General features: G+C 38.2%; 1 protein-coding gene and 1 pseudogene across 2 annotated transcripts; both read left to right on the forward strand.

Moving 5' to 3' along the window:
- Positions 1-132: 132 nt before the first annotated feature.
- On the forward strand, positions 133-4401 carry LOC145482882 (lactadherin-like). The gene is made up of 3 exons (XM_081461521.1): positions 133-193; positions 2018-2331; positions 2927-4401. Exons 1-3 carry the CDS (start codon positions 133-135, stop codon positions 3065-3067), a joined length of 516 nt encoding a protein of 171 aa, XP_081317647.1. The 3' UTR covers positions 3068-4401.
- Positions 4402-10522: 6121 nt separating this feature from the next.
- Positions 10523-17572, forward strand: LOC145482796 (uncharacterized; annotated as a pseudogene). Its single transcript, XR_014048817.1, has 5 exons — positions 10523-11393; positions 12458-13117; positions 13570-14109; positions 14987-15297; positions 15543-17572. The product of XR_014048817.1 is annotated as an uncharacterized LOC145482796 (transcript).
- The last annotated feature ends 5207 nt before the right edge of the window (positions 17573-22779 follow it).

Raw genomic sequence — 22779 nt, forward strand, 5'->3', positions numbered from 1 at the left:
CACAATTTTAATGTTATCTTTCTGCGGATTTTCATTCCTAGCTCCAAAAATTACAAGTACGGATAGTAAGTCTGACTGCCTATTCGTTGAAAATAGTTTCATTTTTTAACTTGATAATCCAATTTCAACCTTATGTTGTGTGTTTTGTTTTTTTATCTTTCAATAGCAGCACCAGAGATACCTTCTACAGATGGTAGGTTTAACAAATAAATCACTTAAATCGTCATAGCTTTAAGATTTCTGTCTTGTTTCGTTATTTTTATTATTTTTACCTTAAATGATTTGTTCCGAGAGCTCACGTACACCTACATTAAACATATAGCTTATGCAAGGAAAACACTAATATCTCTACAAACAAATGTTTAACACATTAAGATACAAAACAAACTGAAACCGTTTGGACTTTTCTTTTAAATCCCTGAACGCGACAGAACGTTTTCTTCGTTTGATAAACTCACGAGAAGAGCCAAATAACAAGAGATCCACTTTTGAGAATCCGGACATCTCAGCCATTGCACAATAGCGACAATGTGAACAGTGCATTTATCAATCAATCAATCAATCAATCAATCAATCAATTAATCAGTCAATCAATTAATCAGTCAATCAATTAATCAGTCAATTAATCAGTCATTAAGCCAGTCAGTCAGTCGATCAATCAATCAATCAATCCATTAATTAATTAATTAATCGAAATTCGTTAAAATAATCCCTTGTGGAAATATTCCACGTTCGTGTGAACTGTTTTTCTATGTCGTTTGGCATTGCCATAGCGACCGCATTTTGGCAGGCAGGTCAAACCACATTTCATCTCTTTTTTGACAGAATTCTTCTTTGTTTTTGTTTTTCTTTTGTCCGTTTTCTTGAACAGTGTTGCAAACTTAGATTCTTTTTCATTACGCCATTTATCAATCTGTATTAATTTGCCTTCAATTTACAGTATTTTCTTATTTTTTGAGATTTTATTCTATTACAGCTGGCAAAAAAACCTACCAACAAAAGTGTAACAAGAGTTGATGGTACTAAATTATAGAGCAGTTTTCACTTGAGTGAGAGCGATTTGCATTTGCTACTTCGTTAGGTGATTTTCTTAAAAATCTCGCCCTATTTTGTCATCTAATCAGAAGTAAAAACTACCAATCGACATTAACGCGCACGCGTTTTCCCTCGCTTCTCGTTGTCGACATGTATATTCTTAGGTTTTGATTGGTTTTATTGGATTGCTTCTGTTCTTTGTGATTAGTGTGAGTTACTTACTTTAATGTGGTTCTGGTTTTATGACACTCATTCGAAAACAGCTCTAATACTGCTAGCAATAACGATGTTAACAGTAGTTTAAGGTTGTCTTGATGTTGCTTTCTGCATTTTTTGGGAAAATGGTGAGGTCCAAGATGGCGGATCTAAGCTGCCTGACATTGGACCTAAGGTGACGTCATATCGCTTCATGACCAATAGAAAAACAGATCATAGTTGGTGACTAGTCACCAACAACAGTTCTTTTCAGAATTACCCTCACCCAGACGATCACACAAGCTGATCTGCTAAAAAACATATCGTTATTAGAGCAAGCTGAGGAATGCCTCTGAGCATCAAATGACTTTGATGATCTTGCAAAAACAAAAACTCTGTGGGGGCTCCATCAATCTCCCTTTTGTGTCACGGTCGGGGTATGAAGCTTAATTGTACGTCTGAGGGTGAATCAGCTTGACTTTGGAACAGAATTTGGTAAAGCAGATTCCAACCTACTACAGTTATTTACACTTAAGCCCTTACGCCTTTAAAATTAGGAGATCGGTTTTTGAAGAATGCTTTAGGCAAACAGAGTAGCAGGGATTTGCATGGGGAGCGCTAATATGACTGTTTCTAAGATTTGTTTTGTTGTGATTGAGGTCGGTGCTATTCCCCTTTTTTCTTCATTGTGTGAGTCGTTAAGTGTTGCGGACAGAAACATAATATTGGGTGTTAGTATAACGTCAAGCAGAAACAATACTCACTACATTTTCGGTTTGTCTTTCAGTATGTGAAGCTGTTGGTGTAGAGGATAGGAATAAAATACCAGATGCTAGAATGACCGCAAGCACATTTTATGATAATAGATATCGTCCATACTATGGCCGCCTGAATGAACAAAGGGAAAGGGCAGCGTGGTGTACTGAGACAAATACAGACAGAACAGACTATCTTCAAGTTGATATGGGTACAGTGCACTCTGTTTGCGAAGTTGCAACACAAGGCCCACAGAAAGACGATGCGTGGACCACCAGCTACAAAGTACATCTTTCTACAGATGGAGTCAATTGGAACGCCTACAAGGAGAACAATGAAGAAAAGGTATCGTACTGGAAGTCAGGTGATATCCTGAATTTAGGTGACCTATCTTTTCTCTTTATTATACTGTTGTAGTCACCATCTGTCTTCTTATTGCTAAAAGCATACAGTTAATTCACCTTCAGATTATTCACTAATCTGCTAGTAGATTAATAAATAATCTGTAGGTTGCGCGCGCAATGCATGATTTTTAAGAGCAATGTCAAGTTCACGTAAGAACATGGCTTGTCGAAAATAAACTGTGTTCGGTGCGATAATGCGTTTGTCGTTATTTTCTTTAAAACAATGTATAATAAAACAATTATGAGATTCGGTTTTTGTGATTTCCGAAATAATCAAGGTCTCGCCCTAAGCCTTAAGCTTTTGCTGATAACGCCTATTCCGGATATCACAAAAACCTCATCCAATAATTGTTTACAATTTCCATTCAAGACTATCTCATGATAGGTAAGAGTTTAGGGATCAGAGCTTAACAAAAAAAATGCGCCTGGTAGTTGGGGATGACCATTGGCATAACTAAACGGAATTTCTCCGGAGATTTTGCCGACAATTTATTGTACACACTATGTAATCTGTGATCTATTCTTCTCATTCGCAGGTGTTCCCAGGAAACACGGATCAACATAGCATTGTGAAGCATTCTCTGAGCACTGACGTCAAAGCAAGATTTATTCGATTTTATCCTGTCACACATAAAGTTCATCCCTGTTTGAGAGTTGAAATGTTTGTGCTAAAATAATATAATAACTAATATTTGCCTCGTGTCCACATGACCAAAGCCGTACATTCCTGTGTAAAATATTCCTGTCTAACCATTCTTAACGTTTCTAATGTAAGATTCCTGTGAAGATAGATAGGTAGACAGATATGGTTCAGGGAACATACGTGTTAATCAATTTTGGCTTCGAAAGCCAGGTACAAAACCGGCGATAAATTGACAACGTTTGGTGCTATTGATTTTGTTTCAATCACGCTGTACAGATTCAAGACACTATTGATTTTGTTTGTCGGGGGGACTGGGACGCAGACCTTGGAGACTCAAGCATTTGTAACCATTTGTGACAGGCTGTTTTTAGCATTTTATTTTGTTAATGTCCGATCCCTGGGCTCACGCAACTCGCTTGCGTTTAAATTAAATTTGACAACAAATATGGGTTTTAGTCACGCAAACTAATCTCTTTAGCGCATTTTCGGCGAATAAGCAAACAGGTAAATAACTCACAAAAATTAATTGTTAGGTTTGTGATAAATATCTTACTGTATATCGAACTGCATTCGCAATGCTGCCGGCGGTGTAACGCTTTCATTGTGATCACGTCGATGAGGGTTTGAACAACAGTGAACTACTCATTCTCAAGAAAGTCACGCAAGACAATGTTCAGCGAAAAGTCAACGAATTTGTCAAGGTACATAAGAAGAAGCTTTAGGGCCTCACAATGAATTCTCCTGTTCTTTTTACTCACAAAGATACAGTTTTCAACATTTCGTATAACAAATTGTCTGAAGAAGAACTTGACATTTTTAAAATTTGGTCTTACGTGTTCCATAAAACCACCGTATCTAAACAAAAGTCACGTTTTTAAAGCATTTGAACGTCTTCACCAAGATCTTAAAAGACATCTCGCGGACAAAAGCAAAAGCAATGAAGTAAGAAGTGAAATCCAGCTTTTGGCAACCATTTATGTCAACTTTGTTCAAGCCTTCGCTAAATGACTGAAGAAACTCAAAAAGAACAAAAACATCATTATCCTAAGACCTGATAAAGGTAATGGTGTTGTGGTGCTTGATAAGGTAGTCTACAATAATGCAATGGGTGATTTGTAGAGTGACCTGATTCTAAATTAAGAAATTGCAATCTGATTTAATATCGCGTTACAACGGTATTCACGTAAGCTTAAGAAAAATGGTTTGGTTCATACCGAGATGTTTATCCTACTGGTTCTCAACCAGCTAGGTTTTATGGTTTACTTAAATTACATAAAGTCAAAGATTCTAGATCAACTGTTCCTCCTTTCAGACCTATTGTCTCCTCCACGGGAGGAAAGTATCTTTGTTGTTTACTTAAGCCCCACTTCTCGTCAGAGTTTTGTGCTACAGATACTTTCTCTTTAATTTGTTAGGGAAATTCAAGATGTAGATTCAGTGAATTTTTTTTAGTCTCATATGATGCTACTAGTCTCTTTACAAAAATTTCGATTTAGCTGTCAATGCTGTTTTTAAAAGAAATGCTGTGCCAGACCTCAAACGCAAGAAAATTCAACTTAAGAAACTCTCTAATACTATTAGCCACACCCATGTTTTTTTTTTTTTAATTCAACGGTTCCTTTTATAATCAAATAGGTGGAATAGCTATGGGTTCCCCTTTAACCCCCGTGTTCAAGTGAGCCAATTTTTTCATGGGTCATTATGAAAAGCTTTGAATAAAGAACTACACTGGTCCCAAGGTACTACAGATAGATAGTATGTAGATGATATTTGTTGTTTCAAAATCTAATGATGCTCGTTTGTTTTTTTTTTTCAATATCTTAATACCTGCCATCCTAACAGTTAAGTTTACTATGGAACAGAGGAAAAGGGTCAGTTGCCAGTTTTAGATGTATTGTTATCTATGCACAGTGCTTGTGATCATCAAGGCTTGTGCACATATTACTTGTTTTTATCATTTTAGCTTTACTCCCTTTACATGTAAATTTCAATTAGGGTTGATCAAAACTCTCATAGACCGGGCCTAAAAAAGAAATAACACTTCTCAGGGTTTTCATAATGACATAAAAAATCTTTGTTATATTTGAAACGCAGTATGTTTCCTAAGTGGCTTATTGACAAATCAGTTAAAGTTTATCTTAGTAGGGTTAGAACAACAGAAAAGGAGACTTCCAAATCTGATACATCCAACTGTCATTTCTACAAGTTACCTTATATCGGTTATTATTATTCTTACACGGGAAGACAATTTTCATCTATTAATAATTATTAAAAAGTATTGCAAAAACCTACACGTAAAAATTATTTTCTCTCCATTCAAACTTAAAGATATGTTTAGTCCTAAAGATGTCGTTCCCGATTCTCTTAAATCACGTGTTGTTTATCAGTTTACTTGTGCGAGCTGTGGAGTTCGTTATATTGGTGAAACCAATAGGCATTTTAACACACGTGTTAATGGGCATCTTTTTCAGGACAAGAATTCCCATGTTTTTAAACGTCTTAATATTGGGGGAATTGTCGAGATAAGTGTGATGTTTCTAGTTTTAACGGAAATTCTAGATCATACTTATAATTTTTCTCAACTTAAAATAAAGAGAGTTTTTTTATATTGAACAGTTGAAATCTGAACATACAAGCAGCCAATTGACATCAGCGTTAAATGGAAATAAATTATAGGTCAGCAAGATAGCACAAATGCACACATTAAAAGAAAGGAAAAGACGAGGGAAAAAAAGCTATTACTACGCTATTAGGGAAGTCTGCAATAATTGAATTTATATATGAGTATAAAATTTTCATATAAGAGAAGCACACGATTTTAGAACTTTGACAACTAATAAAACATAGTAACATTATGCGGATATTTATATTAACTAATATATAGATTTAGGCCAGCCTAAAAGCGTAGCTCCTGGGCCGGGTTGTTCAGAGCCAAATTAAGCTAACCCAGGAAAAGGTAGAATTTTGATTTGAGTTTTGTAACTTTGCGCTGAGGTTTTCTGTATATTGTTTGGCCTCCTGTTTTGAGGTTGAACAATCACTATATACACAAAACAAAGCAGCAAAAAACATGTGTGTAGAAGAAAAAGTTATAATTCGGTTAACTTTTAATCCTGGGTTAGCGTTAACCGGCTTCCGAGCAATCCTGCCCTGTATTCAACAAGTTAACCTGAGATTAGCCCGTGATCCAATCGAAGACCAGCACCTGGTCAGCGGTCAACTTCAAAAAAACACGCGACCTGAGCGGTAAAATTGAGTCCGCGATATGGTCACGTGATACTAGTCAGCGGATACCTTGTTTTGACAGATGTCAAGGGATTATAACATGGATGTCCAATACCAAAGAAGTACACGGTAAACCAAGGCTGCATGTCTCTGTCAACCTATTATTTGGAGTATGGCCGCCATGTTGCACGACTCCGTCGTCGTTGTTGTCGTGCGCACGCGCCCACGAGCAATACCACTAGCCATGATAACCATGAGAAAATCAACTCATTGGTTTCCTTTTCTTTCCTATATGAGTATGGGGCTCCGCTTGGCGGCACTTCGGGCCGACGGAGCTCCGCTATAACAGAACATCTAATATGGCTCAGAACGGTGACACTATTTAACGAAAGACTAAATGACACCAATGACACAACTGCAATCTAACATAATGTGAATACATATGACTAATCATGTAACTAATAATCTTTAACAAGATCGCTTTTTGATGATTCCTTAAATTTTGATAGTGACGACACCCCTTCTATCATGATTCCACTACCATTTTATTCAGTCGAAAGACAAATGCAGATTCTGAACACCAACATCGTTGTCCACATTAAACCTGTCTCCCAAAGGAAGACGATGGGCCAGGTGCTCGCTCCGAAAGAGAAGAAGCCCCTTATTGTTAGCACTGAATCAATGCGTGGTTTACAAATTTCAATGTAACCTGTGCGACGCAGATTATGTTGGGTACACAACCCGACATTTACACCAACGCATCAGCGAACACAAATACTCAGCAATCGGCAGGCACATAGAGGAGCATAAGCTAACGAAGTCTGCTTTACAAACAATTTTCTATTTTGAAGAAATGCAGATCGAAGTTTGATTGTTTATTTTTTGAAATGCTTTTCATTGAAGAATTGAGCCCTATGTTAAATATACAGAAAGACTCGATTCGTGCCAAACTTTTTACGTGGCTCTTTGCGCGCAAATATGTTATATTATATATATCTATTAGCACTTTTTAGAATTTTTTTATCAATTTTTATCATTGTTTCTTTGCATTCGTGTCTCTTAGGAATTCTTAGTTTATATTTAAATTTGACCCATTTTATTCACGCAGTTGACTTGATAATGACGTTAATCGAACGTCGAAACGTCGTCGTTTTATTTATTTATTTATTTATTTTGGTTTTAAGATTTTCCATACTGTCGCAGTGTTTTATAGTTAAATGGTTAAGAAAATATCTTCTTCTACGAATTACAGAGTATCTCTTCAATTGGTTTTTTATCGATTATCAATTTTATCGATTCAACACGCCGGCACTAATGACACGAGGCAGCCCGAAGGGCCTTTCATCTTCATTGTATTTATCAGATAAAACTTAAATTTAAAAGTTCTTGACTGGAAAGCAATAAAGAAGGCAGTTTTACTCTTAATTCAGTTTCAGGAAAACTGATGAAAGGCGAGTAGCCTTAGAATGCGAAATAAGTTTCCCTCTGTCACTATCTCGCCACTCGGGTTTTTGATTTTGTGTATGTGGCAAGGTATTATTAAACCTTAAACCATAGTTAATAGAGGGGAATGGTTATGAAACCCTTCAAAGTTCTTTGCGGTATGTTTTTGTTCGCTTTTTTGGCCTTGACCGTGCACAAAACACAACAGTAGTTTACTCCGTACTGAGGAACTAACCAATAGAAACGTGTTGGTTACGTAATTCATGCATAGTGTATGAGCGCAAAACAAAAGATTGTGCACGGTTGTGGACCTTCCAACATAAATCTTGGCATCTTTGTTTGCTCCTTTGATGTTTACCGGGCTTCATAACCAGTCCCCTCTACTAACTATGCTTAAACTTGAACTTAAATTAAACGGATCCTAATGTAGAACATCTAAATACCTTTAAATTAGAATGATGTTCATAAAGATAACGCAAAGATACTTCACTGATATAATACTCAATTCGAATTTTAAGGTCCTGCACTGTTTTCATATCGTGTTAGCATGCGAGATCCAGGTTACAAAGTCTAGGGGCTGTCCTGACTGCTTCTTTGCAGAGTTCTGGTTATCGGTTAAAATCGTTAAAATCGAGCCTATATTAAAGTTGAAAAGAATGCATATAATCCTCAATTTTAGAGCGTGGTAAAAGGGATTTGATCGCGTTCCAGGAAAAAAGGGTCTTTTGACAATTTACGGAAAATAACATAGGCGTTTCACGTTTAACGTTAACGGAAAATAAGAGAGACTATTTCTTTCACACGAACTTACAAGACTGAAGAGATTTCGAAACTTTGTGTCCAAAGGTTAAGGTCAGCCTTGTTTAACATATTGCCCATTTCCAACGAGTCTTTTCTAGACATCCAGCACGGAAAAAAAGGCGTTGCACCTAACCCTCGGACGTACAAGGAGGGGGGGTAGATGCCACCAACACCCCCCTCCCCAATTAGGCTTTTTTTAAAGTGTTGAAGAGACGATTTACTCTAAGGGGCTGAAACTTTCATTAGCTGTTCCTTCATTCTCTGCGGAAATTCTGATATGTCAGTTGCGTGTCCATCATTATTGATGATGCCATGGCAATCATCAAGTTTCATGTAAGTTTGGCCAAAAATCAACTTTTTTGAGATAATTGAGTAGCTTTTTTCCAGTTTTCTTCATCAAATTGCAGAAATTCATGTATTTGTATATTTCATAAGCATTGCGGCTTCATTTTGTGTTAATTTCCGTCATTCTTGACTTTTTAAGAAAACAGTAAACTCCAAGACTGCGGATCCAAGATGGCGGGGTCAAATTACGTCACTTGATGTCATATGACATCATAGCCAACAAAAATGGTATCATCTTATAGAGCAAACTCAGGGCTATCTAATCAATGTAAATTTCTTTCGCTCTGCCTTAACAGTACAAAAACCCAGGGGGGTCCATCCACCCCCTCTTGTACCACGGTGGGGGTATGAGTTAGCTTGTACGTCCGAGGGTTAAGACCAATGGCTGATGCAATGGGATCGAAACGGATTGGTTGTCATTGAGCGGGTATGCAATGATATCAACTAATAACGGAACCTTTAAAATAATAGAAGGCATAACGTGAGTTTAACGTGAATAACGTGAATAACGTGAGTTTGGTTTTGGTTCTACTACGGTTTGAGATTGGTTGAGTAGTCTGATTGGTAAGTATTTGGTTTGGTTTTGGTATACGACACTGAGTTGAAAATCGCTCTGTATTGTAAAATACTGATTACAATAATAACACAGAACATTTCTCAGGTTAAGGTTGCCGCCTCTAGAGCGAGCAAAGAAATGAAAAAGCGCCAATATTTTCGAAGATATGTCTCTTTAAAGTTTAGTAGTTGTATGTTCAACAGTTGTAGATTTAGTTCAGTTTTCTATTATTATAATTATTAAATTGTGAAAAATCATCACTTTTGTTCCTTTGTAAGATAAATGTAAGTTTCATTTGTTTGCTGGTGTATTATCCCCAGCTGGTATTTAACTATTGTTATGTTTTGAGATTGTTTTTAGCCTTTGCTTTGTAGCAGAGATTTTGAAGCCTTCATCGGTGTATTTATTTATTTATCTAAACTTAATTGAATATTTTACTTTTTGCTTATTTTTTTTTTTATTATTATTTAGTCGTTTTTTTTTTTCGTTAAGTCTCAGGTGTGTATAATAGTTGGTTTAAATTCTAGTCTGCACTGGCGAAACAGGTGGGTCTAGAAGCGCTTTTCTTGAGCTCATTGACGCTAATCCAGGATTGAAACTTAATCCAAATTTCAATTGCTGTGGTTTGGAAAGTGTTATTTTCACAGCTACCATTTTGCTGAGATCAACATTAGTCAAAACTATAACCAGAACACCTCACTGAAAAGTTACAAAATGACATAGAAATTTCAACCTAATTCTGGAATAGCCTAATAATGCTTTAAACAACTGGGCCCTAGTATAGAAAGTATATTAATTACACAATGCAATAGAGCGGTTTTCAGTTGAGTGTCGAAAGTAATTAGACAATTACTTTGGTCTTGGTTTTGGTTTTACTACAGTTTGAGATTAGCTGAGAAGTCTAATTGGTAAGTAATTGGTTTTGGTTTTGGCTTTACGACACTCAATTGAAAACCGTTCTAATAGTCCAATACCTTAGAAATAGAACGATGTTCATTAGGAAATACTCAATTCGGTAGTAATTGAAATAAAACGCGGTAACACTTTATTTGGGTATGCTGTCTTCTTTCTTTCCTCGTCTGCTGTCGAACGTCGAATGAATGAATGAATGAATAACTTTATTTAAGTGTCAATAGTATTTAGCTTAAAAAAACTAATTGGGGACACTATTTACACAATAAAATATACCTTAGCTAAAGATCCTGCACTGTCTTCATATTGTGCGCATATCCGACTTGTAGGTTGTAAAGTTCAGAGGCAGACCTGGCCGCGAACAATTTCCTTTGCTGAGCTCTGGTTATCGGCAAAATCGAAGCTGAAAACTATATGCCATCAGTTTCAAGAAATTCCGTGTGAAACAATCGATACAAAAGCCTGCTCTTGCTTGGATTGCATTTAAAACGGTTTAAAACTGGACAATTTTAAATATAGCCTTATAGTGCAGCCCCCCCCCCCCCCCAAAACAAACAAACAAACAAACAAACAAACAGCAAAATGATTGATCTGAAACAGGACGTATCTAGAATCTTTGTGACTATCGTATCATTGAAAACTAAGATGTTCTGACTCCCACCCCGGTCCCTACCTCCTCACCCCGCCGCCCCCTCTTCCCACCCATTTTCCACACTCTCCACATGACCCCTGTGGTTAAACTGATGCCCAAAAATAACCTTTGCATACCTCACTGGGAAAAATTTGCTCTCGCGATACGTGTTGGTATTCCCTTAATCTCATTGAGAAGTCGTAGTCGTGACATAACAAGTCGAGTTCTTGGTAAAAACAACGCCATACAAAATGTCTTCCAAAGATCGTAGTTCTTCAGTGAGCCCTGGTACAGTGTTGTCTGTGTTCTGTTTGCTTCTTTACTCTGCTGGATTCATTAGGAACGAGTTAAAGTTTGGTGATTACGATCAAAGGTTGATGGCTGTCGAGGAAGTCATTCCGAAGCTTAAAGAGAGCAATGGTGAAATGGCGAAGGCTTGCAATGAAGGTAGGATGTCTCGAACATGAAAGCTCCTACTTAGCAGAATTTTTCAGTCGTCTCTGTAATGTCATAGCTGTTTTTCCTTATTCTCTTTTACTTAACTATACATAGCAAAAAAAAAAAAAGGAAAGCTGGTCATTCTTCATATTCCTTGATTGCTTTTCAATTTTTTTTTATTTATTTATATATTTACTTTTTATATGTCTAAAGAAATAATTCATTTTAAAGCAAGTCATACATTCAAAATAACATATAACAATTTAATTAGATATAAAAGCCTCATGACCTTCTGTCGTAAACAAAATCCTTCTAGACCTTCTATTGTAGATTCCACTGAATTGCGTTACATACTTACGTTTAAGTTAGAATAGGGTAACGCTTATCCTTGTTTATGCCATGCCGTTATTCATTTTGGAGTAGATGTGATGTGTACCCTAGTACAAATTTGATTAAGGAATAAAAAGAAAATAGAAGTTCTCTGGGACTAAGGAACGTGATGTGAAGTAGGGCATCTCAAGGGAAACATAACGTCTCGCATGGTGTAATGTGAACTTCTATTGAAATTCTTTTAGTAAGCCCTTTGAATCTTGGATCGCGAGACTGAAAAAAAAACACACAGTGTCTATTACAGCGGAAATGAAAGAATTTTCTAAGATGCCATTAATACTCATTAAAGCAACTTTATCAATGACGACAATTTGGCTGCATTTTTGGTCTGAAGCTGTACAAAAATCATGTCTGAGTATACTTATGGAATAAAAGAAAGTAACTGCTCAAGGAACAGGAAAATGTAATTATTTTTAATCGGTTTTTCCAGGTTACAACGACAGGACAGGGAAAAGTCTACCAAATCTGTTCAATTTGATAACACAAGTTGACGTAACTTTCCTTCTTAGCTTATTTTGTAACAATCACACATTTAACGACTTCAGCACATTTAGGTATTTTTCTTTTTTAACTTGACCTTCGCATTTAGGTTTCCATAAATGAAAATATGTTTTGTAGAAGTTAGTTTTCTAAGCCACACTCCATGATCGTGCGTTCTTAATTCCCTTGTTTTTGTCTTACAGCTCCCACAGGGCAAGACACAGACAACGACTCAAAACAAAGATTCAAACGAATTATTCCAGGTCCTATTTCTTCTAATGACTCGTACCACATAAGACAAGTACTCGAAGATATGTTTACCACCAGTTTAAAGATTTGCCAAAAACGTGGAAACTTCAACGTCTGCCCACGTGGACGGCCGGGACCTCCGGGGAGAGTTGGAACCAAGGGCAACAAAGGCAACGAAGGGAGGAGGGGTAGGAAAGGTTCCCAAGGAATTATGGGACCGCCTGGTAAGAGCGGAAAACAAGGGATTATGGGACCACCGGGGATTAGAGGAGAAAAAGGAATTAAAGGAGATATCGGGCCACCGGGTATCCCAGGGATTAAAGGTGAACCCGGAGAATCGATTTCTGTGCCAAAAGTGACGATAACTCCGGCTTTGCAACTGACTGTCAACGAAAGCAACGCTGCCGTTTTCTTTTGCTCGGCTTCTGGGAATCCGACAGCGAATGTAACTTGGACCAAGGTGAATGGATCGTTAACTAGCGACAGGACCAAAGTGACGTCAGATGGTTTGCTGCAGATAAAAGATGTTCGGCTAGAGGATTCTGGGAAATACATATGCGTGGCGAGAAATCTTCTGGGGATTGATGAAAAAGTTGCAACTCTCATCATACAGAGTAGGTTACAAATTTCATCACTTTATCTCCTTCCTAACCATAACTTTCTTGAAAGAAAATATGCTAGAAACATACAAAACGAAACGTTTCCTGACGCAGATAGTGTGTAGGTTAAAGAAATACTAATGCCTCGTTTAGAACCGCTTTTTTTGTCTTCAAAGAGGCTGACCAGCTTCCTGATGTCTGCTTCGCCGTACCCAAGAGAAAACATGTTAGAAATGAGCCCAGAATGTCCCATCTATGTATGATGAATTTTTTTCAGTATGGAATCTCGCAAATATTTAACTAAAAAAAAAAATAATAATAAAAAAATAAAATAATAATAATAATAATAATAATAATAATCTAGGACACTTAAGTGATATGAATTGCTGATATTTCGTCAGAAAAAGAAAAAAAATTATGTAAAATTATGCGTTTCTTTTTCTGGTTTTGTTTTGTTTTCCTCACAGGTAAGCCGAAGATATTTCTTTCTCTTGGCCCATCGTAGGTTGAAAAGGACAAAAAGGTCACCTTACCTGAATGTCAGGTGACCGCCTTTCCTCCTGCAGTGATCACGTGGACTAAAGTACTAGGTGAGCTGACGCGAACAAGAGCTGTTTCAAAAGATGGACAACTGTCAATAATAAATGCTCAAAAAACAGATTCCGGCTTGTACAAGTGCGAAGCGTCAAATATCTTAGGACATGAATCAGCTGTTACTCAACTCGTTGTCGTGGAACTACCACAGTTTACAGTCAGTCCGCCTGCGAGGTTGGAAGTGGGCCAACAGCAAAATATAACAGTCCCTTGTCAGGCTACCGGGAACCCTCAGCCGACGGTCACGTGGACTAAACAAAACGTCGCGCTACCTTTCGGAAGATCAAAACTCAGTGTGGATGGAACACTTCAAATCTGGAACCTGAAAAAGGAAGACTCTGGAATATATACTTGTATGGCGTCATCAGCGGAGGTTTTCAAGGCGTTCGCTGCAATGAAACTGACTGTAGGAGGTAACAAACATCTTGACTTGACCATTCTGATCATTACTATTCTGAATTTAACACTAATCAACCGTTACAACAGCTATTAATCCCACCTTAAATATTAAGTATTGATTAGGAATTAGAGTGAAGTACATAAAAGACTTCGTTCTTCCGAGTCATTTAAGCTAAATGAAGAAAAAAATGGTACCCTTTCAAATAGGCCACGAAATCTAAACGCACTTCTTCATTCGGTCTCAAAATTTGGTGGCGTATGACTGCTGTTTCGTTTCTTTCTAACCGTTTAGTAACCATTACACGTACTCAGGGACTGAATCAATTAAGTAGAGCAGGACAGTGGTAACTTTCATTTTGATGTCAGGAGGCGGCGTGCCCTTATGAATAGGCGCAGTACTTGTGATCGGGAGGTTCCGGGCGGCTCAAATTTTCAGTTCTGTCACTAGATGATTGTGTTTTCGGTGCTCCCGAATTCATCTGTGTTGCGCTTTGTAAATAGCCAACTGGCCACCCTCTCACTACCCGCAATATTTAAATTTGCCGTTCTATTTGTAATATATGGCGCCCTATTCAGTCTGTCTCCTCCTTTAACCACCATTATAACCTAAGTACCGTTACCACATTCGTTCAGTCATCTTCAAGAAATACCATTAGGTATTGTCGCCAAACCCGCCCGGGAATGAAAAAGCTTGACTCAGGAACGGAAATTGGTAAAGCAGATTGCCGATTGTAACCCATCAAAATTATAGCAATAGCACTTACACTCTTCCTTTAAAGTTCAGTTTTTGAAAACTGCTGTAAGCAAATCTAGCTGCAGCAAGGGCATGGAGACTGCTGATATTGCTGTTTTATAGGATATCCACCATTTTATCGCATTCCCTTTTTTCAGTATGTGAGTCTGTGGGTGTAGCGGACAGAAACATTATCCCGGATGCTAGAATGACAGCAAGCACACATCACAGTGATTATTTTCCATACTATGGCCGACTGAATGAGCAGAGGGGAAGGGCTGTGTGGTGTGCAAAGACAACAGCAGACAGAACAGACTATCTTCAAGTTGATATGGGTGCAGTGCACTCTGTTTGTGCAGTGGCAATAAAAGGTTCACCGAAAGACGGTGTGTGGACCACCAGCTTCAAAGGACATCTTTCCACAGATGGAGTCATTTGGAACGCCTACAAGGAGAACAATGAAGAAAAGGTACATAACTCGAAAGAAGTCGATAACATGGTTTGATATTCATTTCTTATTCATATAGTTTCCGTTGGTACACTTTCTGGTTCCTATCTACGTTATATAATAATATGGGCATGGCTACTTTCTTCGGAGATTTTGAAATTAAAGAAATTCCTTTGCAGTTTATACCAAAGGTTTCAACGTGTTATTCCACCCAGCAGTTCACTCTTCACACTACGTAATCTGAGATGTATTCTTCTCGTTCGCAGGTGTTCCCAGGAAACACAGATCAACATAGTATTGTGAAGCATTACCTGATCACTGACCACAAAGCAAGATTTATTCGATTTTATCCTGTCACACATAACAGTCATCCCTGCTTGAGAGTTGAAATATTTGTGCTAAAATAATATAATAACTAATTTTCTTCATTGCATCTATCGGATAAAACGTAAGTTAAAAACCCCTTGACTGAATAGCAATACAAGAAGGCAATTTCACTCTTAATTCAGTTTCAGAAAAACTAATGAAAAGAGAGTGGCCTTGGACTGGAAGTAAGTCTCCCGCTGTCACTACCCCACCCCTCTTTTTATGTGGCAAAGTATTATTAAACTTAAACTTAACGGATCCTAATGTAGAACATCTAATACCTTTGAATTAAAATGAGGTTCATAAAGATGACACGAAGATACTTCATTGAAGTAATACTCAATTCGCTATTGAAATAAAATGCAATAACAAATATTGTTTGCGTTTGCCTTCTTTCTTGTCTAGTCTGCATTAACATTATTGGAGCTCCTCAAGCGGGATGAAATCATTTTATAACTCCTCCATTTATCGTCAAACGAAACAATTCTACTGATGTGTGAAACTTAAACATAGTGCGTCATCTAAGAGATGAACCGGAAACTAATGCCATCCTGATTTAACTTGATAAATACCTACAAAAACATGTGAAGCAAGACAACCAAATAGATAATTTATCTGTCATAAAGTAACCCTCAGTACAGTGTGTTGAATTCACTTCTTCTGTCATGATGGGGTGGGACTTTTAAAGATTCAAAGATCACATTTAGAACACATGAGTCAGTTACGTTAGACCCGAAGGAACAAGATCCGGGGATTTTTTTTTTATTACACTATGTACTACATGCATGAGGTCACATTCTGTAACACCTCCACTTGATCTGATATTGCCTAGGACATAACCATGTTTATATAATTATCTTGACAAATGTGAAATATAGCAAAGTTATGCACAATTATGAATGGGAACAAAGTTTTGTAAACTAAAACCACGTATTCTATTCAAAAATGTAACGCCTGAATTTCTGCAACTTGAACTTTGTTGCTAACTTAGTCATCAGGTCAGCTGCCATGTCTGCTGTGGGACAATATTTGACAACAACGTTACCAGTGTTTTGCATTGTTCGGACATCAATATGCTTCGATCACTGCCGATTTACAGGGTTTTTAGATAGAGCGATTGCGCCCTGATTATCCTCAAAAATCACAACTGGTCCACACACCTCATCGATATCTCTTAACAGTTGAGTGAGGTACAAACCCTCCTGTACAGCTGGCGACAGTGCAATGTACTCAGCCTCGCAAGATGACAGCGCCACCGTTGGCTTTTCCTCGACTTCCAGGAAATAAGACTGCCAGCTTTGTTCAGACTAAAACAGTACTCACTGGTACTTCGCCTATCATCTGCCGATGACGCCCAGTCAGCGTCACTATAACCAACCAAAGTTAGGCCATCATCACATTTCCTGTAACACAGCTCATAGTAGAGAGTGCCCTTCAAGTACGTTAAAACATGTTTCACTGCAGTCCAGTGTTCCTGAAGTAGGCTAGACAGAAACTGTGACAACCTACTTACCACCCAACATATGTCAGGTCTGGTACACGTCATAGCATAAACCAAGCTACCAACAGCTTCACGATACCTTCTGGGATCACAATGTATTTCGCTACCAAACTCAAGCTTTTGCTCAGAAGGTAAGGCCCTTGGCTTGCAACTACACATTTCAAACCTCTCAAGGATTTTGCTTAAGTATCTTCTCTGACTCATCTTCACAAAGCCATCACCCTGTTCAAAATCAATACCTAAGAAATATGAACCATGTCACTTGCTGCAATAATGATGTCGTCGACCCAAACAAGTATTACAACCACTTTACTCCCAAACTGTTTAGTATACAAACAGTTGTCAACTGGACTCTGAACAAACTGGTTATCAAGTAGGAAACAGTGTAAATCATTGTTACAATTTCTACCTGATTACTTCATTCCATACAGGGATTTGTTTACCTTATACACAAGTCTCCCATTAGAATTACTAGGGGCTTCAAAACCTTCAGCTTGGACCATATATATCTCACAATCAATGAGAGCATGCATTTAGGTATGCCGTTTTGATATCCATCTGGTGTAGAATTAAATCGTGTTGTGCTGCTATTTGCAACAGAGCACGTACTGATGTGAGATTTGCCGTGGGGCAAATGTTTCCTGACAATCTACACCTTTCACTTGACTATAGCCTTTAGCAATATACCTAGCCTTGTAGGTTTAAGCACCATCAGAACCTTCTTTGATAGTGTACACCCAACGGTCCCCCACTGAATTCCTACTCTCTGGTAGGGTGGTTAGAATAAATTTCTCATTCTCGATAAGAGAATCCATCTCGTCTCTCATTGCTGCCTTCCAATTTTCTGACTCAGGAGATTCAATCGCTTCTTGGCATGTCTGGGGAAAAGCTGAAACCTTAGAACAATAATCAACACTAGATGATACCTGGTCACTCTCAGCAATAACCTCATCCAGATCAGTATGCTGGGCGTCTCCTCTCCCTGGTGGGGTATCTCGCATCTTCAGTCACAGATTGGGGGTTCCCATCAGTTTTGTCTTCAGTCACAAGCTTCTCAGCTTGTTCACCTGAGACTTTCTCCGACCTATCAAAATCAGATGCACTACACACATCTGGGTTAGTGTTCACAGCCTGTTCGCCTGAGATTTCCTCAGACCTGTTAACACCCGATGCACTACACATATCAGGGTTAGTGTCCTCAGCCTGTCCGCCTGAGATTTTCTCAGATCTGTTAACACCAGATGCACTTCACATATCTGGGTTAGTGTTACGCCCTAACAACATGAAATCATCTTCACCACATAACAGACCTCCGGTATGAGTGTGTTTCTCATTAACACTCTGAAGGGAATTTTACCACCCTGTGCTTCATGACCTTACCAATCTCTGGGAAATACACAAGGTAAGCGGGGCTTAGTTTGTCGTACCCCAGAAAAATCCCTTTGGTACACCTAGCGTCTAGCTTCTTCTTTTTCCCCTGCTCATAGGCATAACATTCAGACCCGAAAACTCTCATGTTAAACAAGTTAGGTCTCTGACCTGTGAGAGCAAAGTAAGGTGTTTGCTTTAAGCGATTGTTACAGCACCTATTACGCGTGTATGCCGCTGCCATAACAGCATATGGCCAGAACACCTTTGCTAAATGGCTTGTATGAGCAGGCATCTCTCCATTTCTCCAGTGCCGCTCGGCTGTGCCGTTTTGGTGTGGTGAATAGGGGGCAGAGGTATCTGATGCCTTATGCGATTCCTCCTCAGAAGTGCCTCAAAATTCACAGAAGTAAACTCGCCACCATTTTCAGATCTCATACATTTCACCTTACCATAAGGGGCTGACTCTGCCAAAAATCTCTCTGTAGCAGCCCCTGTGTCACTCTTGTACCTCAGAAAGTAGACAAAAAGTGCCCCTGAAAAATTATCGGTAAAGGCCAAACAATATTTAAAACCTTCCTTAGAGGTTGGATCAACAGGTCCAGCGAGGTCAGTGCGAACTAACTCTAGAGGGGCAGTTGCAAGTGCATCAGGCTTTCTATTCCTATTCTGTGTAAGTTTTCCTAGTATACATACATTACAGTCGCTAGGTTTGCTAGAACTGATCAGAACTCTCATGGCTAACCTTCATACCATCTACAACATGCTCTAGTTTCTTAATGTCATCATAATTACAGTGTCCTAGGATTTGTGCCACTCATTCATAGAGCGTACACAGTTTACGGAATCAGAGTCAGTGATGTTATCATATGTGTTCAAATAATGCAGTCTGCCATGCTTCTCAGTGACAAACTTTGTGCCATCCTTATACGTCAACTCAGCAGAATCTGGCTGGAAAGTCACACTGGCACTGGCAGATGGTATGATGGTATAAACAGAGCATTTGGCAAAGTTGCCTTCACAGGTGTTCCAGGCGAATCGACGATAGTAATATCAACATCTCCTCTTTTTAGGGCAACATTATTTGCTCGAGTTCCATTTGCTAATTCAGTGAAGTGCTTGTCTGGTTTAAACGTGTCATTAAACTTTGTGAACTTAGACAAATCAGTAATAATATGAGCAGTTGTACCGCAATCAACTAATAGTGTGTTTGGCCTCCCAGATGTAGGCTTACCAGAGACATTCTCATCCTCATGGGGATTAGTCTCAAAAACAAATGAGTGTTCAATGTCCTGGTCTGTTTTCTCAGATACTTGATTAACCCTGTCACCTTTCTTTCTTCTGTGACGACATGCTTGATCACTGTGCGAACTTGAGCGACAAGTATTGCACACTTCCCTCCTTTGGGCTTCTAGGGACAGAAACGAGCTATATGACCTTGTTGAGTGCAGTTGAAGCAGGTAAGATTTCCTTTTCCTCTCACTGGTGGTTTTAGCTGTTGGAAATTGTCTTCTGCTTTCAAAATGGAGTCGTTATTACCTGCTGTTCTTGTTTTCTCAGTGTCCTCAAAGCTTCTTAGAGAGGCTTTGAATGCGCTAAATGTTTGTTGCCTCTCGCTCTGTGTGACAACCACAACAAACGGTTTGTAACTTTGAGGTAATCCTTTGAGTGCCGTTGCTCTAAGAAGACTGTCAGTTACAGTTTCTCCCGCATTTTTCAAAGCTGTCGCCGCCGTCTCCGCTCTGATTACATAGTCAGTGACAGACTCATTCACCGATTTAACTAAGGATGTTAGTTCGGTGTAAAGCGAAATCACACTGGCTTCCCAGTACCAGCGTAATGGGCTCGTAGAATCTGCAGCGCGTTTCTTCCATCGTCAGTTGCATCTCTCATTACCAGCACTAGGCTTTTGTCATCTAGGAACTGGATTAGTTCGGCAAACGCCTCCTCGTTTTTGCTAGCATTAGCTTCCTCATCCCAGCTCTCGGACACGAGAACGTCTTTCAACTTTTGCAATCTCATGAAGCCCAGGAATTTGACATCCCATTGCTCGTATTTTCGCTCATCCCCATCGAAAATGAACCTTCCAAATCGTCCAAGAACATCTCGTCTGGGCCCATAACCTGTTGAATTCACTTTTTCTGTCATGATGGGGTGGGATTTTCAAAGATTCAAAGATCACACTCAGAACACATGAGTCAGTTACGTTAGACCCGAAGGAACAAGATCCGGGGATTTTATCTTATTTTATTTTTCATACTATGTACTACATGTGTGAGGTCACATTCTGTAACACAGTGACCTACCTACAACAGGACTCATTGAAACCTAAGACTGTCTCTTCCCCCACCCCCGCTCCCCGCCACACACACACGCGCGCGCGCTTTTAATGTTTTGCTGATACCCTAAGACAACCATTGCATACCAGACAAAAAAAAAAAAAAAAGTAACAACAAATCATTTTATGTTGCGCGTTGATATATTCTCAGAGTAGGATTACAAACGTGTTTAACCGCGTCATAACGAGTCAAGCTCTTGGTCCAAATTACGTCTAAAAAATATCTTCCATTGTCGTTTTTCAGCGAACCAAGGCACAGTGTGGCATGTGTTCTGTTTAACAAATTGAAGTCAATTTTCATGCGTCTATTAGGCTATTAATTATGAATTTCGTCATAACATAACTGTTGAAGTAGCTGTGGATCCACGAGACGATAGCCGAGTGGATCCGTAGACTACTTTGACCATGTTACTAGGGAATTCATTGTCAATGATAGGAGAGACGCATGGAAAACTGACGTAAAAGCATCGCATAAATTATAAATTCATGAGTCTGTCCACTTATCGACAAAGAAATTAGCCAATGAGCGCGCGAGAATTTCTACAGTTATCGTAAAATTGTTTCTTTACTCTACTTTACTTCGCTGACATTTAACCAGTTTTGTTAATCAAGAACGGATTCGTGCTTTTATCAGTTTCTGTGACGACACTTACTGGGCTGCCTTCATTGCGACCCAAACAAACAGCTGAGTCATGCACAATTCAAAGTACATTTTTATCATGTTCGATCACTAATGGAAATTATATGTGAAGTCTTTAGAGAGACGGGAGCGGTTTTCAGTTGAGTGTCGAATGTAATCAGAGAATTACTTTGGTGTTGGTTCTAATATAGTTTGCGATTGGCTGAGTAATCTTATTGGTAAGTAATTGGTTTGGTTTTGGTTTTACGACAATCAGTTGAAAATCATTCTATATTGTAAAATAGGGATTAAAATACAATAACGCAGAACATGAATGAAGGTGAATGTTGCCGCCTCTAGAGCGAGCAACAACAACAACAACAACAAACATTTTATTTTGCATAATACAGAGAATATCATATAGCAAAAGAATACATTAAACTTAAATAAGCAAAAAAACTACTCAACATAGTTAAAACTAAACGAGCTGAGTAGTTACAAGAATTATTACGCTTTAAATTGGTTGTAGGAAAAATAAAGAAAAGAAGAGGTAGAAAGAGAAAAAATATATATACATAGATATAAATATAAAAAGAAATAAAATTAGTATCAGTTATAGACAGAGCATGAGATTGAGATGAGAAGAGATGGGAAGTTTAGTAGTTGTATGTTCAACAGTTGTGATTGCTAGAGATTTAGTGCAGTTTTCTATTATAATTTTTGAATTGTAAAAAACAAACAAACAAACAAACAAAAAATCAGCCCGTTTGTTCCTTTGTAAGATAAATTTATGCTTCACTTGTTTCCTGGAGTGTTATCCTCATCTGGTATTAAATGATCGTTAGTTATTTAGATTATTTGTAGCAGAGGTTTTAATGTTTTGAACGGTATATTTATTTATTTAAAATTGAGTAAATACTTTATTTTTTGCTTATTTTATTTTATTTCATTTTATTTTTCTCAAGTAACAAGTGTGTCTAATAGCTGGTTTCAGTTCTAGTGTGCACTGGCCAAACAGCCCGGATCCTGAACAGTTTTTCTTGATAAACTTTAACCACATTTCAATTGCTGTGGTTTTGAAAGTGTTATTTTCACAGCGACCATTTTGCTGAGTTTAACATCAGTCAAAACTATAACCAGAACACCTCACTGAAAAGTTACAAAATGACATAGAAATTCAACCTAATTCTGAAATAGCTAAATAATGCTTTGAACAACTGGGTCCCAGTGTAAAAAGTATATTAATAATACAATGCAATAATAGTCCAATACCTTAGAAATAGAACGATGTTCATTAGATATATAATTGAT

Source organism: Orbicella franksi, chromosome 3, assembly GCF_964199315.1.
Source record: "Orbicella franksi chromosome 3, jaOrbFran1.1, whole genome shotgun sequence".
Classification (NCBI taxonomy): domain Eukaryota; kingdom Metazoa; phylum Cnidaria; class Anthozoa; order Scleractinia; family Merulinidae; genus Orbicella; species Orbicella franksi.